The 16,108-nt window shown below is 46.0% G+C and overlaps 1 protein-coding gene across 1 annotated transcript; it reads right to left on the reverse strand.

The window, feature by feature from the left end:
• Positions 1-4,507: 4,507 nt before the first annotated feature.
• Positions 4,508-15,781, reverse strand: NCL (nucleolin). The gene is made up of 15 exons (XM_084638799.1): positions 15,629-15,781; positions 14,444-14,554; positions 13,523-13,760; positions 12,541-12,681; positions 11,730-11,909; positions 11,376-11,462; positions 10,921-11,056; positions 9,354-9,490; positions 8,607-8,733; positions 8,268-8,401; positions 7,476-7,602; positions 7,150-7,301; positions 6,327-6,453; positions 5,217-5,455; positions 4,508-4,970 (listed from the first exon to the last, which is right to left on the reverse strand). The coding sequence occupies exons 1-15, from the start codon at positions 15,644-15,646 to the stop codon at positions 4,894-4,896; spliced, it is 2,031 nt and encodes a 676-aa protein (XP_084494925.1). The 5' UTR covers positions 15,647-15,781; the 3' UTR covers positions 4,508-4,893.
• Between the last annotated feature and the right edge of the window lie 327 nt (positions 15,782-16,108).

The following is a 16,108-nucleotide window of genomic DNA, read 5'->3' on the forward strand; positions in this document are numbered from 1 at the left end:
CTTGGTCTGACCCAGTAGGGCCGTTCTTATGTTCTTAAGCACCATCTAAAATTAATTTTTTTAATCTCCTGATTTTAAGACAATCTGCTGATTTGAAGAGACATTGACATGACTTCTGAGCATTTGGGGTTGGTAATCCTGGTATCGTTTTAATGGGATTTCGGAGAAGAAGGAAACAAGTGCTCCTACCTTGCTCCGACACAGCTCTCCCAGGCTCTCTACCTGCAGCCTCCCACCCCTCAAAGCTCAGCAACAGACTCCGGTTGAGTTGTAAGAACCTGTAATCATCTCACATGCACCAAAAATCCCCTAAACAGCTTTTTCCAGGCCTTGCTAAAAGCAAATGCTGCCCTCTAGAGCTCTTACAGAGAATAGCAGCAGAGCCTTTTCAACCATTTGCTGGTATTGCTTCTAAGCAGCCACACATCTTCTAAAATGGCTGATGCCCAAATTAAACCATATTCACCAAATCCTCCTAGCAGGCCTGGGGAGTACCGGTTAAAATGACTTTAAAATATTTTATTGCTGTCATGGCTCCTGTGCTTTCTAGTCTCTGCTTTCCTTCGCAGCTGAGGAACATTTACAACCTGGCTGCTTTAATTTTGTGAACTGTTCTGTGCAGTGGTGAGGTAGAAGACTGGAAAATAAGTCAGCACTTCCTAATGCCCCGGTGGGCTTTGGAAAGGAACTAATCTCTTTGTGGCAGGCTTTGCTTTTTGCTGTGTTTGCACGGCCCCCCCGTCCAGTGAGCCTAATTTTAATTGGGACCTATGGGTACCACAAGCAACAAAGGGAAGGAGAGGGAGCTTCCATGTCACCTTCTGCAGCTCCTCTTGTATAAGGTCGAAGGTCCCATAACGCTTATTACTCGTGATCATGGCAGTAACTAGTCAGAATAAATGCAGGATAACTCCCAGTCCGTGCCCCCTCTCTCTCCCAGAGGCATTGCCTCGAAAGGGGGTACAACCAAAAAAAGATGTAGCAGCTTTAAGCAGAGGAGCAGCAGGTAACGAATGATCTGCCCTGTTCCTCTAGTATCTTTCAAGGGCAGTACTTTTAGCAGCGAGAGCCGGGCCTGGAGGTACTTCAGAGTGTTCTAGGGAATGGTTTTCTGAAAGGTGGACACATACTTTTGCCAAAGTTGCCATGGTCCTGCACGAACCTTCACACCTGAGATGCAGTGTGAGTGAAGAGACATGTTCGCTCCCTTCGAATCTGCCAGAAAATGATATAACCGTACAACAGTTCCCCCTGTGCCCCTAAGGACATGCACAGCACTCCAGCTTGTGTCTAGAAGAGACTCTCCTTGAGCACGTAAAATCATATCAAGCCACGGTGTAAAACCCCCACATCATACACTCAGAGTGGCACTACGGTTGTAGGCTGGGAATTTCTCATGCGCTTTGGTTTTAGAGCTTAGTTACTAGGGAAGTTTCTACCACCACTGTCCCTTTGCAGGCTGCAGAAGTATACCAGCCCCTGCCTTGACCATGGTTGTACAGATCTATGTGTTACCGTCACTCATCTCATAAAGGAGAAGAGATGTATTCCTGGCCTGGACAACTGCAAGGCTGAAGAGACAGGCTGTCATCTGTTCCACATTCCAAGATGCACCCTTTGTGCAGGAGGCACAGACGTTAACGTTTAGGCACAAGTGTTCAGAACGTCCCTTTGCTCCAACAGCTTGGCTTGTGCACAACCCCCTAACCCCTCTAAGCTGCCTAACCTTGGGAGGGTAAGATCTCCTAGAGAAGGTCTACACTAGAAACTCTTATGGGTGCAGCTGTAGCGTGTCTGGTGAAGTGGTCTCCCATCAACTACACCTCCCCGAGAGGCAGGAGCAAAGTTGGCACTAGCAGGGTCTAGGTCGGGGCAGGTCAATGTAACATCACTCGGGGGTGGATTTTTCATATCCCTGAGCAACATAGTTATACCAATGTGTAGCGTAGACCTGCCCCTAGAAATGTGCTGCCCTTTTATATGGCTGGCCTGCAAGCTCCTGGATCACCACAGCATAGCAAGTTCTCACCTGTTACTCCAAGGTCTTTGTGCCATACACACTCAGCCGAAGACAGGAAGAACCTCCAAACTGCTTGCAAGACCCGTACTTCACCCTACACCACATCGCCCTCATTCAGAGCAACAGCCAAAGATGCAATTGTAGTGGGAATTGCTGCTCTGAGGCTTTAGAAAGGAAGCATTCTGGGGTACTTACAGGTGTAGCAAGGAACCCATTCTAGGCCAGCACACTGACAATTTCACACATCAAGAAAGCCTTTACCTAGTTTAGTTGAATATTTTTACAACAGCATGTTATACCATTCATTTTAATACTTAAACAGCCTCCTCTATTAAACAGCAGTTAAGACATCAACACTGTAGTTCATGGGGATTTTGCTCCTGGCTCCTCCTCTAAGTCTTCCATCTGGAGTAGTGACAAAGGACCTGCTTCTCATCAGGGTGTGTCTGTGCCTCAGTTTCCCCCTTGTAAACAATTAACACTAGCATGCCTAGGAATAAGTGCACTAACTGCCACACAGATACTAGTGATGAGCCTCACAAAGAGCTTTCCAGTAAACAGAACATCTAGGCATTGCAAGCTGTCCCAGAATAACCATGCCTTGCTGCGGGTTTCAGAGGCGCTGTACTGCACAGAATTGGAGGTCCCCAATCAAACACATAGAAGCCACTTTTTAAAACCTTGGCTTGTGCAGAATACAGCAGATCATCATACAATTTGTGATATGTGGTGTTCTACCCAACTTATAGGGCACAGAATCTATGCTACAACGACAGCCTCCATTGTTCTCTTAAAATACACGTGTAACATCTAGTTATCGTTTGTGGGAGAGTTAAGTACGGGTACTTGCACGCCTTTCAAGACAAAAGTGTGGAAATACATCAATTTTTTTTTTTTTTTAAATCAGCACTGTGCCAAGTAATCTGACATTACTGAGGCAAATGCTAGTTTTTTAGCAGAGAAAATCCACACAGACTAAGTGATATCCCAGCTTACATGGGAAACACAGGTGTAATTACAGTTGACAGGAGGAAAATCAGATTCCAACACTCATGTGCTCACACCACTGAAATATGATGCCTTTTGGTGTTCACATAGAAATTTGTGTCAGACTTCCTGTTACGTTGGGCAAAATGCTTACGCACTAGGCCTCCAGCCCTAGATGGAGATTTCCTTCTCCCAGCCTGTCTTTATCGATGCAGATGTTAAACACTTCGGAATAGGTATACTTTTACTCCATCCTGTGCCTAATACAATGGGGCCTCTGCACACGTCATTTCACCAGTCTAGTGTCAGCTCTATCAGCTTGGCATTCAAAGGAATGTAAAAGATGACTTGTTATGCACAGCATAAGAGAAGGTAAGAGATCCATGACAGATGTTCCAATAAGCTTCTACGGCAAGAATTAGATTTACTGACAGAAGTGGCAGGCTCACACTTTTTAGAGTTTTGTTACATTAGAGAATATCGTCTTTCAGGAAACCTCTAAAATTCTCCACGACTTGTCTGTTTTGATATATTCCATTAGACAGCTTAAATTACTACAGGACAGCTAAACTTGGAACAGTCTGATTTGTGTAACTGATGTGCTCTGTCTAGCTAGCCAAGTTTTATTTAGTGAAATGTTTAGTTTAATCTCCATGACTTCAGTGATAGGAGCAGGGAGAGGTTTCCTCTCTTCCTTTCCTCCACATTTCCCTCCAGGGAAGAAGTCCTAATTCCCAGCCCCACATGCTCCATTCCCCATATACATCAGGAAGCAATGAATCAGATATGCATTTAAGACATCATCAGTTGTTAGAGCTAAAGCAATGGAGCTGGTTAAATGTTTTGGGAAGACAAAGTTCTAACAGTGTATATTTAGGTTTTATTCCCAACCAAGAAGGCTAGAAACTTTCATTTATGAGTTTAGATTCTGTAACTCTGAACATAACAGATGGGGCACAGAGCTACAGCAAGTGAGCTGGGCGTTTAACACCACCCTTAGGAATGCAGGGTGCTTTTTTTTTTTTTTAAATGCTTTGCCCAAGCCATAATATTGTATTTCCCTCCACCTGCTTTCACAGGCAGCAGTTTTTAAATCTCAGACTTGTCCATCCTACCGTCACAGTGATCCTATATACTGAGCTGCTACACGCCTTTCAAATGGCAACTTGCAATATTGGAGGCTTGCGAGCACAGGAATGGGATTTGGAACAGCCATTCTACGGTGAGTTAGAGTGTGCACTCTTTGAGCAACAAGAGGTGGCAAGCAGAGATCTTAGACAAACTAGTACCGCTACATATAAACAGGTTCAAAGGTTCATCCAGAGTAGAGCCCTGCATGGGACTATTTTTTAATCCTGCTCTCACCCACTCCTGTTATGACAAAAGCAGGTCCTGCAAGATCCCAGTTCCACAGCAGGGCTCTAGTCTACAGCTTGCTTGCTTTCCTGTCCGAGATTGCTAACTCATCAGTACTTGAAGAAGAATGGCAGGAAGACATGCACCAGTTCAGGCCCTTTAATCTGTCTGAGACAGGGTGCTGAAGCACAAAAAATGATAAAACGGTCTGCATTTTTACAGCAAAAAACCTACGGAAATTTATAGGGAAAAAAATATTTTTGTACATGGGGTAAAACGTTATAAATTCAAGACAACTCACAGACAGGGGGAAACTCCCACATCTAGCACTCATTTCTTTAAAAAGTTCACTTGAATAGCCGGGCAGTCAAGCTGCCACTCTTTGAAATGATAGTTACTTTTCCCAAGTGGCTCACAGTACTGCTTTGCATCTTGGAATGTCCTCAGAAGGCTCCGTGTCAAAACAAGGTGACAGAATAAAAACCCCAGAGTCCTTTCAGATAGCAGGAGAAGGAAGGAAAAGGGAACGCTTAGTCATCAAATTTTATCTTCTTCCCTTGTGGCTTGTGTTCTCCTCCTCTGCCTCCCCGGAAGCCACCTCCTCTACCTGGAAGAAATTGGAGAGATTAGGAACCAAGCTGCATTTAGCCTGACTCAGAAGTTAGTATTCCCCCTCAGTATGTGCTTGGAAGATGACAGTACATGGAAGGGAATGCACATGTTAGTATTCCAATGTGCCACCTCAGAGAATCTGAAAGCATGCGCCTAGCCTGGGATTAGTCAGTCTTCGATTTATCTAAAATGTTGCCTGAAGTCAATAATATGCTAAGTTTTGGTTATATTTTCTTCGTACCTCCAAATCCTCTGCCGCCACCCCGTCCACCGAATCCACCTCTGCCACCCCGTCCTCCTCTTCCTCCGCGTCCGCCAAATCCACCGCCAAATCCACTGCCAAATCCACCGCCACGCTGACCATCACCCTTGGGCTTGGCATAGTCAAGGGTCACTTTGTTTCCATCAATCTCTCCATCCTCCATAGCTTCTTTAGCTGCTTTGGCATCTTCTGGGCAGCTGAAGTCCACAAACCCAAATCTATGCAAGGTAGTGAAGAGACAAGAGTTCACCTTCCACTGAAGTGAGCCACGCAACACAGCTCCACCCTTCACTAGAATACCATGCATACTGAAGAGCTACACTAATGTATGCATTTAAAAAAAACCACGCAGGTTTGTCTGTGCGCAGTTCCACTGTATTTGGCTTCCCACCATCCTATATTTAGTCTTTGCATTATCCGTGTAACCTGCTCCTTGCAGCAAGAATGCTCAGTTAAAGGAGGCAAGTTCCATACTGAACCCTAGACTATGCTGCTTCTTCACAACGCTTTCAGTCCAAATTAGTGGGCGTCTGATGTTGGACCAGCGATCAAAGCTGTGACCTTTAAATATCCCAAAGGAGGCTCGATTTAATAAACTGGTATGAGCTACTGGGCGGGGAGGGAGCACCTTATCATGAAGGATCTGTTTGCACTATTAATATTGGCCCACTGGTAGTCAGAGCAGAAGATCTACACCACCATTTTTCCATGACCATCCTGTCAGGAGTGCTACAGGACTATGCACAGCTTGTAACACAAGCACACACATTCACAGTGTCCCACAGCCTTGACTAATCACCCATCTAAAGCCAGAAGGTGAATATGCCAGCACTGAGCACTTAATTTTCTTCTCGTGCGAATCCATAGGCTGCCACTGATTTTACGGCAGGAAGGAGCTCATTGAGAAGGGAGGATGTTACACCTTTACTGTTCACAGGATATTCAAGATTGCAAGCCTGTTTCCTCTTAGCAACTAGTTGACAACGTTATTAATACCAATCCAAGGTCAGTTAGGATTTCAATCGATTAATCTAGACCTCTTCCAATAGGAAGTGAATTATACCATCTCCAGATTAGAATTTAACATACCCTTTGGATGAGCCAGTATCTCGGTCCATGACTATTCTGGCATTGACAGAGCCCTCAAACGAATCCCTCAATGTCTCCTCTGTGGTGTCCTCAGAAAGGCCTTTGACAAACAGCGTTTTGGTTTGTTCTAAACAAAGAGAATCCATTTTCAGATCAACCACTTTTGTAAAGTTTCTGCCTTAAGATAGATATGTGAGCCAGGTTCCCAGCCACCATACATCAAGCCCTTTTACATTAGAAAAAAGAGAAGTTAGCCAATTGAACACTGTTGACTAACTGAGATGTCAGATAAAAGCCATTATCTACATCAACATAAGGTTGCTTTTCTGGGCCACAACTGCAAAAATAGAAAGGCCAAAAACATTTAAGTGACTGACACAGAAACAGCTAAAGTGTTTTTCTTTTGAGATTTTAAAAGAGGGGAAAAAAAATTAGCAACTTATGCCAAGAAATTCCCCCACCCTCGTTTCTGACCTGGGGGAAAAACAAAAACTGTCCTGTTAGACTTGAAGCATTTACAACAGAAATGCTCACAAAAAACAAGTTTAGTCATGAAGGTATAATCATAACTAAAATTAACACAGCTTGATCAGTACCAGACTATCCAGAGGAATTTTCAGATTATTTCATCAGTATCTCAGTCATCATATCCACCTCTTAAACTTAACTCTTGCTGTTGTTCCTAGCATCTGAGAAGCAGGTCTTTTTATATCATTTATCCACATCAAATGATTTTTGGGGAACAGAATTAAGTGTGCATGAATTATAGCTGCATCAAAGTCTCAAAACCACTGTAGGTCAGGATAAAGCACAGGTCACTTACGACTAAATCCTCCTCTGGAGTTACCACCACCTTTCTGTCCAGCTGGTGTGCTGAATTCCAGTCTGATTGTTCTGCCTTCAATTTCTGTGTTGTTACAGGAATTCAAAGCTTCCTTAGCATCTTCAAATGTGGAAAATTCGATGAACGCATATCTAGGTGGAGAAAAATTCTGATCAGACTGGAGACTTGTTCCCATATGGATCCTAGATAGCATGGAACCAGTCATGCTGCCAATATTCAAATCTTTACTACGGGGCTGGATCACTTAGGTTTTGTTAGTTTTTTTTTTTTGGGGGGTGGGGGGAGAGGAGTCCACTCTTACACACCCTTTAGGCTTGCCCTGGTTATTTTGTGGCATCCTGATAGCAGAGGCTTTTTCAAACAATTCTTGAAGAGATTCTTCTGTTGCATTGTATGAGAGGTTGTTCACAATTAGGGTCTTTGACTCTCCACCTATCAGGAAAAGAGAAAGACAACTTAGAACTGCACACTTACAGGCAGACTTTTCCAAACTAAACCAAGTGCTTTTAGGAGCAAGAGGGAATGGGGTATTCTTTGCTCCACTACGGTATCTGCCTCAGGGACCATGCACAAGGACGACTCCCAAGCACAAGCTAATAACCTTCATACACTTAATTGGCATCTAGTGTATTGTATGTCAGGGTAATTGGTATCTGGACTCCCTAGATTGTTCAGAACTGGAGAATCTCTGTACAACTTAAATCCTTCTAGAGTTTAAGAATGGTTTAAGTGTCCTTTGTGCAAGGTGCTGGATTGACGGCCTTCAAAACAAATCCCCAAATCCAAGAATTTCACCAATGTACAACACTCTCTCTCTAGGTCAAGGTCTAGAGAATGAAGGTACTTGTTTCACAAGGTCAAGCCTGACGGGGCAGGCTGACTCAAGTCTGAGACATCTTACCCACTAATATGCAAATTAGAACTATATAAAATGGCACGAAGTGCATGGGATTGAAAGTAGAAAGAAAAGAGGGAGAAGAAATACACAAGATTCCCTCCGTGTTACCCAAAGGATTCCTGTGAACTGCTATAATTTGCTTGTGATAGCAGCACAGCCTATCATGTACCTTTAGCACATAATAGTGCTGCATAAATACCTTTCTGTGTCTCTACATGGCTCTTCTCTCCTGTGTAGTCTAAGATGATGGAACGACCCTCGATTTCAGTGCCCTGCTTCTCCTCTAGTGCCTTGTCTGCCTCAGCTTCTGTTTTAAACTCTACATAGGCAATCCTAGAATGGTGAAGACAGCAGATGAACAAGCTGTTTCTTTGGGGAGTGTTGAACATGCACAAAAAGCTAAAACCCAAATAATGCTTTTAGGACAAGTACTTAATTTCAATATTCTAAATAGCCATTGAAGACAGCAAAAAGACATCAGTCTATGTTAAACAGGCAACGCATGCCTGGGAAAAATTAAACTATCACAAGTACATACCCTTTACTGCTCCCATCCTTGCCAGTCACTAGCCTGATTTCTAGCGCATCTTCAAATACTTCTCTCAATTCATCCTGAGTTATACGGTAAGGCAGATTCTTAACAAAAAGTGTTCTGGCATCTCTTTCTACAAAAAGACAAAAAAAAAAATAAAAATAAAAAATTAAGGTTCTCTGGTACACTGTACCACAGTGAACAAAATGCCAGCACCAGGAAAGCCAAAAGTAATTCAATTATGTCACCAAAATACAAGTAAAGTTGATTATTTTGTATTTGTGCCAGGAACAATTGTAATCTTACACATTAAGGGCTCTACATCCAAAAGCAGAAATATCTTTACCACATACTGGTTTGCTGGTAATATGAACATTCCCCAAAACACAATCCAGATCATCTTGAATTCCGTCTCCATATCCGAGACGGACTTCTTTGAAAATCTCAACCCATATAACAAGGCTTTGATAAGGAAGTGGTAAACTAATACAACCAAAACTTTTAATGTTAGGTAAGTTTAATGATTTCTGATTAACTACTAAGTGCTTATATCAGAGGTGCAATTTCTTTCTTGAACAGTATGAAGATACAACAAAATTATGGTTTTAAAACCATTAACCATTTCTGCAGGTATTACCCACAATCACCAAACTGAACAGGCCAGTAGAAGACACTTAGTCACTGGCTTACTCAACATGACAAGATGTGTTACCCAGAAAACTAGCAGATAAAGAACGAAGAGAGTTTTCATACCTTTCTTTGTTTCTTTAATGATTTCTTTACTCCTTGCTTTCTCCAGTTTGATTTCCAAACCCATGAATTTCTTCCCATTAAATTCAAGGGATTTATCCAGATCCTCAGCTGATGAGAAATCTACATATCCAAACCGCCTGAAAGGAGAAAGACTTTAATACACAGAACTTTGGAGTTAGTGTCAGAACACATTGTGGAAGTATAGTCAATAAGGCTATGTCTACACTGCATTGTAAACCATAGTCTGTGCAACCCAGGCTTATGGACTTGGTGTTTCCAAACCCACGCTTGAACATCCACACTGCACTGTAACCCTGAGCTCACAATTGCTGGACTCAGGTGTCACAGCCATGCTAATGCACCCACCCTGCACTGCACAGACCTCCTGACTTGGGCCTGCGGCTTGAGCTGCATCCACATTGTAAAATGACAAGGGCTTGGACCAGAATCACAGTGGCGGCCCACCCTAGGATCGAAGTCCTGCTTGCTTGCTGATACAAGTCAGACCGATGTGTGTGTGGATGGAAAGGGGACTTGTGCTCAAAGCTGAATCAGGACCGGACTTAGGTTATGCCTACGCCACGCACCTTTTAGTGACACAGCTGTGCCGCTAAAAGGCACGCAAGGTGGCCGCTTTTTGTCGGCAGGAGAGAGCTCTCCCGATGCCAAAAAAACCCTCCTCTCACCTCCAACGAGCGGCGGTAGCTGTTCGCACCAGTACTTTTGGTTGGCAAAACTTTTGTCATGGGGGGTGGGGGTGTTTCCACACCACTGAATGACAAAAAAGTGTTGCCAATGAAAGTCCAGTGTAGACAAAGCCTTAGAGTGCAGTGTACACCTACCCTAAGAGCTGCCTTCAAAAAGAGTTAAATGATTGAAGCAGCTTTACAGTGGAAGCCATCAAAACAAACATTACACAACTAACATAGTCAGAAGAGCTGTGACCCTCGACAAGGAACCTATCATGTTGATTGCTTTACTAAGACAACAAGTTTTCAGATTGGAACTCAAATTTAGAGATCCAAATGCATCAAGACCATTTACATCTCAGTTACAAGATGGGCTGGTGTAGTTCTTTAAAACAGTCCTGATTCAAATCAGGACAGATTTCCTGTGCCTCCCCAGAAAAGTCACCTAACCTCTTTGAACATCTGCCAAATGGACACACTTACCCAAGTCACAGAACTAGTAAGAATTAGTTGTTCAGTACTAAATATTTTCAGAAAAATGAAACCAAACTGCCAAGACACTCAAAAAATAGCTCTTTAGAAAAGTATAATAGCGTAGACTCAGCTACCCAAACAAGGGCTATACATAAATTGCATAAAATGAAGACTGCAGCCTTCCTCTTTAGTATGGGCATGCTGCTTGAAGCATCTACCGGTCCTGAGAGGAAATGCTCCACCTTGTTCATAATAGCATACGGCTGAACTTGGTTTAACAGTTCCACATACTATTCAATGATCACTTAAACATTTTGTTTGTCCCAGTTATGCCTCCTAACTGTGCCAGTAGTTTACAGCTTGGTATAAAGAGAGTGGCAGCAGAATTATAGTGAAGAGCTTACTTGGAACCACCAATTCTGACTTCCAGAACTGGAAGGTCTTTTTTGCCAAAGAACTCCTTGATGGCAGTCTTCAGTTCCTCATAGTCCTTGCTGGCGTTCAAGTTTCCCATAAACAGGGAGAAAGCTGAAGCAGTTTCTTTAAGAATAAGTGAAGTTCAATTAGGCAAATTAAAGGATGATCAAATTGGAGGCATCTTACTCTAAAGGACTACGGCACATCAGTTTATATCAAAGTCACATCAGACTTCAGTATTAAGTCCCTAGTATTCATCATTTGTGCTGGCAGCACCATATAAAAGCCAAAGATTCAAACCCCTTAGTACAAGTTCCCCAGCTAGTACCTTCCCACATTAAATGAAAAAATTTTGAACATTTTCTCTGGAGCACTGCAGTAAGGGGAGCCTTGACTTTAGCTGCACTTAGAACACATTAAAGGATGCATCACACTAACATACCTTCAGTTTTCTTTTTCTTGGCTTCTGGGACACTTTTTTGCTTGGGCATTTCCTTCTTTCGTTTTCCGGGAATTTCCTTCACAGACTCTGTGGTATGGGAAGATACATTAGAAGGATCTTAGAATAATAAGTAAGGCATCCAGTGACACCCCCACCCTCCGTCACACTGGATCAGTACTTGACTATCTTGAGAAACTTTCATTGTGATTTTCATCACATCATTTCAGAGTTTGTTCATCAGTTCCAGCTTTGGAAGACAGGGTTGGACATACTTCTTGCCTACTGCTGCTGAAGATGAGTTCTGTGTATTACTACGCAGCAGGGATTTACACAAACATAGAACAGTCAGCTCACCTTCCTCATCGTCGTCGTCCTCATCTTCGTCGTCGTCCTCATCCTCATCTTCGTCCTCATCCTCATCCTCATCTTCGTCATCATCCTCAGAGTCTGCCTTTGCTTTCATTGGAACAGCTTTCACTGGAGCAGCTTTCTTTCCTTTTGCTGGGGTTATGTCCATTGCCTCAACTTCAGAGTCTGAAACATCAAAGCAAACTATCTTTCATGGGTTCAATTCAATTTCAATTGTTCAATTCCTGTGGAACTGAGGAAGGAATCTCCACCCTCATTTCCCCTCTGGTAAAACGGGCCATGCGTCTCACTCTTTCGTCTTGTCCATTTCAGTTTGCAAACTCTTTGGGGCAGGGACTCATTTGTTTTACAGTGCTTAACACAATTTGATCCTGGACCTGACTGAGGTCTCTTAGCCTATGTCTACACTGCAATGAAACACCTGTGGCTGGCCTGAGTCAGCTGACACAAGCCAGCTGCGGACGTTTTATTGGCATGTAGACATATCCTAAAGTGCTACCCATATCCTAAAGTGCTACCCATTAGTAGCATCCAGTAGGTAGTAACATGCGCCACAGAAAGCGGCAATAGGAAAAACTTGTTAAACTCAAATACACTCCTTAGTTTTATTTGTAGGCGTCAGTGGCCTTATAAAATCAGGTCTGCCATATGTGAAATAGGCTAGCAAACCAGTTTCAATAATACAAAGAGCTAAGTACATTATTAGTGCCATGTCAGCCTCTGTGGGTTCAAGCCAACTAAAAATGATCAAAACTATATAACCTAAGCCTTCCCATAACCAGCGTAGCCTACACACCATCATCTTCCTCGTCGTCGTCATCCTCATCGTCGTCATCATTGTCAGATTCTTGTTTTGCAGGTACTGCCACAGGTTTTGCCAGTACGGGCTTTTTGACTGCAGGTGTTACAGGCATTGCTACTTCCTCCTCAGATTCATCTGTAACAAGAGTTTATCACTCACTAGTATGCATGCTATAAACAGCATTTATACCAGGGGAGGACAAACTACGGCCTGAGGGCCAGATTCGGGCCGTCAGGGCTTTCAATCCAGCCCACAAGATTCAATCCCAGAAGCTGGGGTGGGGTGGTGTGTGTGCCGTGCACTGCCCTTGCCTGAAGGCACCACTCCATGCAGTTCTCATTGGCTGGGAATGGGAAACTGCAGCCAATGGGAGCTTTGGGGGTGGTACCAGCCCACAAACTATTGCTGGCCACTTCGGGGAGTGGCACGGGGCCAGGGCAGGCAGGGAGCCTGCCTTAGCCCCACCGCCACTCGAGATAAGTGGTGCCAGGCCCCGCACCCCAACCCCCATGCCCTGGGCCCCCTTCTACACACTGCACCCCCCCACACACTCCAACCCCCTTCCCCTGCCCTACATTCATGGCCCTGCTTACAATTTCCCCACCCAGATGTGGCCCTTGGGCCAAAAAGTTTGCCCATCTCTGATTTATACTGTTAATTCAGGTTTGCTCAAGAAATGTACTCTCTGAAATGCTGGTAAAGAAAGCTGTGATAAACAATTAATCATTGGCTTGAACCATGCACGAGAGGGAGCCCATACAAACTTCCTCCAAACAGCTCTGCTACTTTAACTTAGTACGGTCCTCTCTACCCCCCACCTTTGCTACACAAACCCTGTGTCTCATTTGACTAAGAGCCGCCAGTTGTGCTGAACTGCACACTGGTTTGTGATATGGACAAATAGGAGCTATTTAGGTTGAGGTAATTTTGTTCAACGATGGCAAAGCATTTAACAGAAAAGTGAATTTTGACTTGCCAGAGTCATCTTCATCCTCCTCGCTGTTGTCGTCGTCCTCCTCCTCCTCCTCCATGTCTTTTTTCTTCGCATTTTTTCCATTTTTAGCTCCTTTGGCTGGAGTGGCAACTACCTTCTTGGCTGGAGTGGCAACTACCTTCTTGGCTGGAGTGGCAACTACCTTCTTGGCTGGAGTGGCAGCCTTTTTGCCAGGTGTAACTGCTGCTTTTGGTGTTACCACTTTCTTCTGAGGAACAACCTTAGAGAAACAGACAAGTCAAACGAGTGTACACAACTCCAAAATTAGATTAAATTAAACCCACCACAACCATTCATCCAACTAGCCCCTCTGCTGGAGTGCCTAGAAAGACTGCAGGACCAGACTGTAAAGCCACGTTGGCAGCTCACGGGGAACCAAAGGACTGTCCCTCATTTACATATACAATATAAGCCTCCCTGCTACATAACTTATGTTACCTCTACGCTTGTTTTTTGCCCCTCTCTGCCTCCACAACTAGAACATCTGGAGGTGGTGGGGCTACCAAGTATAAAAAGAAACCAACATTAAGAACCCTTGGTAAGAGCAGAGTACGAATAGACAGAACTTTTTGACAGAACTATGGCAGTATTCTCCACTATCTTTATGGGGGAGAAATAGAAAAGAGAATACAATTAGTATAGTATTCAAGAAGCCAGCCTTTCCCCAGCAGACTCAAAATTTTACAAAGCCAAATTTGAAAGCTTTAAGTTATTTAGCTACACTCAAAATATCCACTTGCTAATGCTAATTCATTGTCTCATCACTTATGGTATTTTCTCATCACTTATTGTATTTATTTCCCTATTTCATTCACTGAAGGCTTTTGGGTTGGGTTTTCCCAACGAATAATTTATTCCCAAAGTAACATGGAGCACAATAGAATCCAGATGTAAAATGATCACCTCTTCCTCACTGCTGTCCTCTTCCTCCGAGGAGTCCTCCTCCTCACTATCTTCTACCTCCTTTGGGGGAGGAGGAGCCACTTTTTTCTGTTTGGCTTGATTCTTCGGATTCTGAAAGAAGAAACGTGAAACAGGAGCACACGTTAAAGTTCACCCATTCCATCTTCCAATTTACAAACCTATCGACAAAAGATTATAAAATACACCAAAGCCATAAAACATTTAAGCCGAGTGCCATTTTAGCAAAATTGTTTCCATATTGTGCGTGCTCGCAGAAGTATCACTACGGCAGGCCGCCACTACGTTCCTATCAAATTTAGAAATCCGCAGCGACCAACACGTTTTTCAGATCCGCTAAAATGCCTGCTCGTGAACCCGAAACACAAGGGGAGCGAGGCGGGATCTTTTATGGGACCAACTTCCGTCGACAGGAGAAAAAAACTTTCCGCTTCCCGAACCGTTTGTAACGTTAATTCACCTGCAGACCTTTCCTAAAGCAGAGCGATGGGACGCTGGGGGGCCCCCAGCCCGCCCGCCCCCAGCCACGCTGCTCGACAAGCCCGCACGTGCCCTGGAGGAACCGGCAGCGCCGCGGCCAGGCCGAGCCCCCTCCCTACCCGCCCGCCCGAGCCGCGGGCGGGACCGACAAAGGGCCCTGAACCATGTGGGACCCAGGCAGGGCCGCGCCGCGCGCTTGCGGCTCCGCAGAGACCACGTGGCCGCCGCCCCCACGCGGCGCACGCAGCCTGAGGCCTTCCCATCCGGCAGCGCGCGCCTCCGGCCCCGCCCCCCCCTTCCTCGCGCGCGCGCGCGCGCGCGCCCCGACCCTCTAGCTTCCGTCGCGAGCCCCGAGGGGGGAGCCTAGAACCCCCCCCCCCGCGCGCACACAGAACGGCCGGAAAGAGGCCTAGAAACCGCCCCGAGTCCTGCGGCCCGTGGCGGAGCCGGCCACCGGCCTCGGGGGCTGGGAGAGGCCGCGCGAAACCGGCTGGCTTCGGGGTCGGGATTAGAAACCCGCTCCCCTCCGGGAGCCCGGGGTGGGGGGGACGAGAAACCGACCCCCGGCACCGCCACCCGACGGGGGCCTGGCCGCCGCCGCTCGCCCCTCTCACGGATGGGGCCTGGAAGGCTCCGCCTCGGGCCCGCCGCTCCCCGGGCTGGGCGGCCCCCCTCCGCGGGCCTCACCTTGGCGATCTTCACCATGATGGCGGCGCGGGGCGCGGTGCGGGGCGGCTGGGTCCGTGTGCGACAGGCAGCGCCGCGAGCAGCGACTCGACTCGACTGCGCCCGGGACTGAAGCGAGAGAGTGAGAGCGCCGCCCCTCCCCCCCCCAACCTCCAGCTTATGCTTTGTCCCGCCCCCCTTCGCCCCGCCGGACCAACCCCTGCGGGCGGCGCGGCTAGCTCCGCCCGCCCGCCCGAATGCCGCCCAATCGCCGGGCTGCGGGCGCGGAAGGCCCACCAACCCGCGCGGGGCTGCCGCTGACCAATCGGAGCGCGCGTTACAGCGAGAGGTCGTGCCCGCTGGGGAGAAGGGGCAATGTAACCAATAGGCGGCTGCGCTCCGGTGGGGTTCGGGGGGGGGGCGCTGGTGAAGGAGCAGCGCAGCGCAGCACGTGGCTCCGGGAAAACCACGTGCGCCTGGGACCTCAGGGGGAGCGGGGAT

The sequence above is a fragment of the Lepidochelys olivacea genome, assembly GCF_965140295.1.
Source record: "Lepidochelys olivacea isolate rLepOli2 genome assembly, chromosome: 9".
NCBI classification, from domain to species: Eukaryota; Metazoa; Chordata; order Testudines; family Cheloniidae; genus Lepidochelys; species Lepidochelys olivacea.

Bases quoted from the DNA above. Each gene is read 5' to 3' on its own strand.
- NCL (XM_084638799.1), bottom strand. The intron at 8,402-8,606 runs GTATGTACTTGT...TCACCATTCTAG, and splicing joins AAGGATGGGAGCAGTAAAGG to GATTGCCTATGTAGAGTTTA. The intron at 7,302-7,475 runs GTGTGTAAGAGT...TTCTCCACCTAG, and splicing joins AACCAGGGCAAGCCTAAAGG to ATATGCGTTCATCGAATTTT.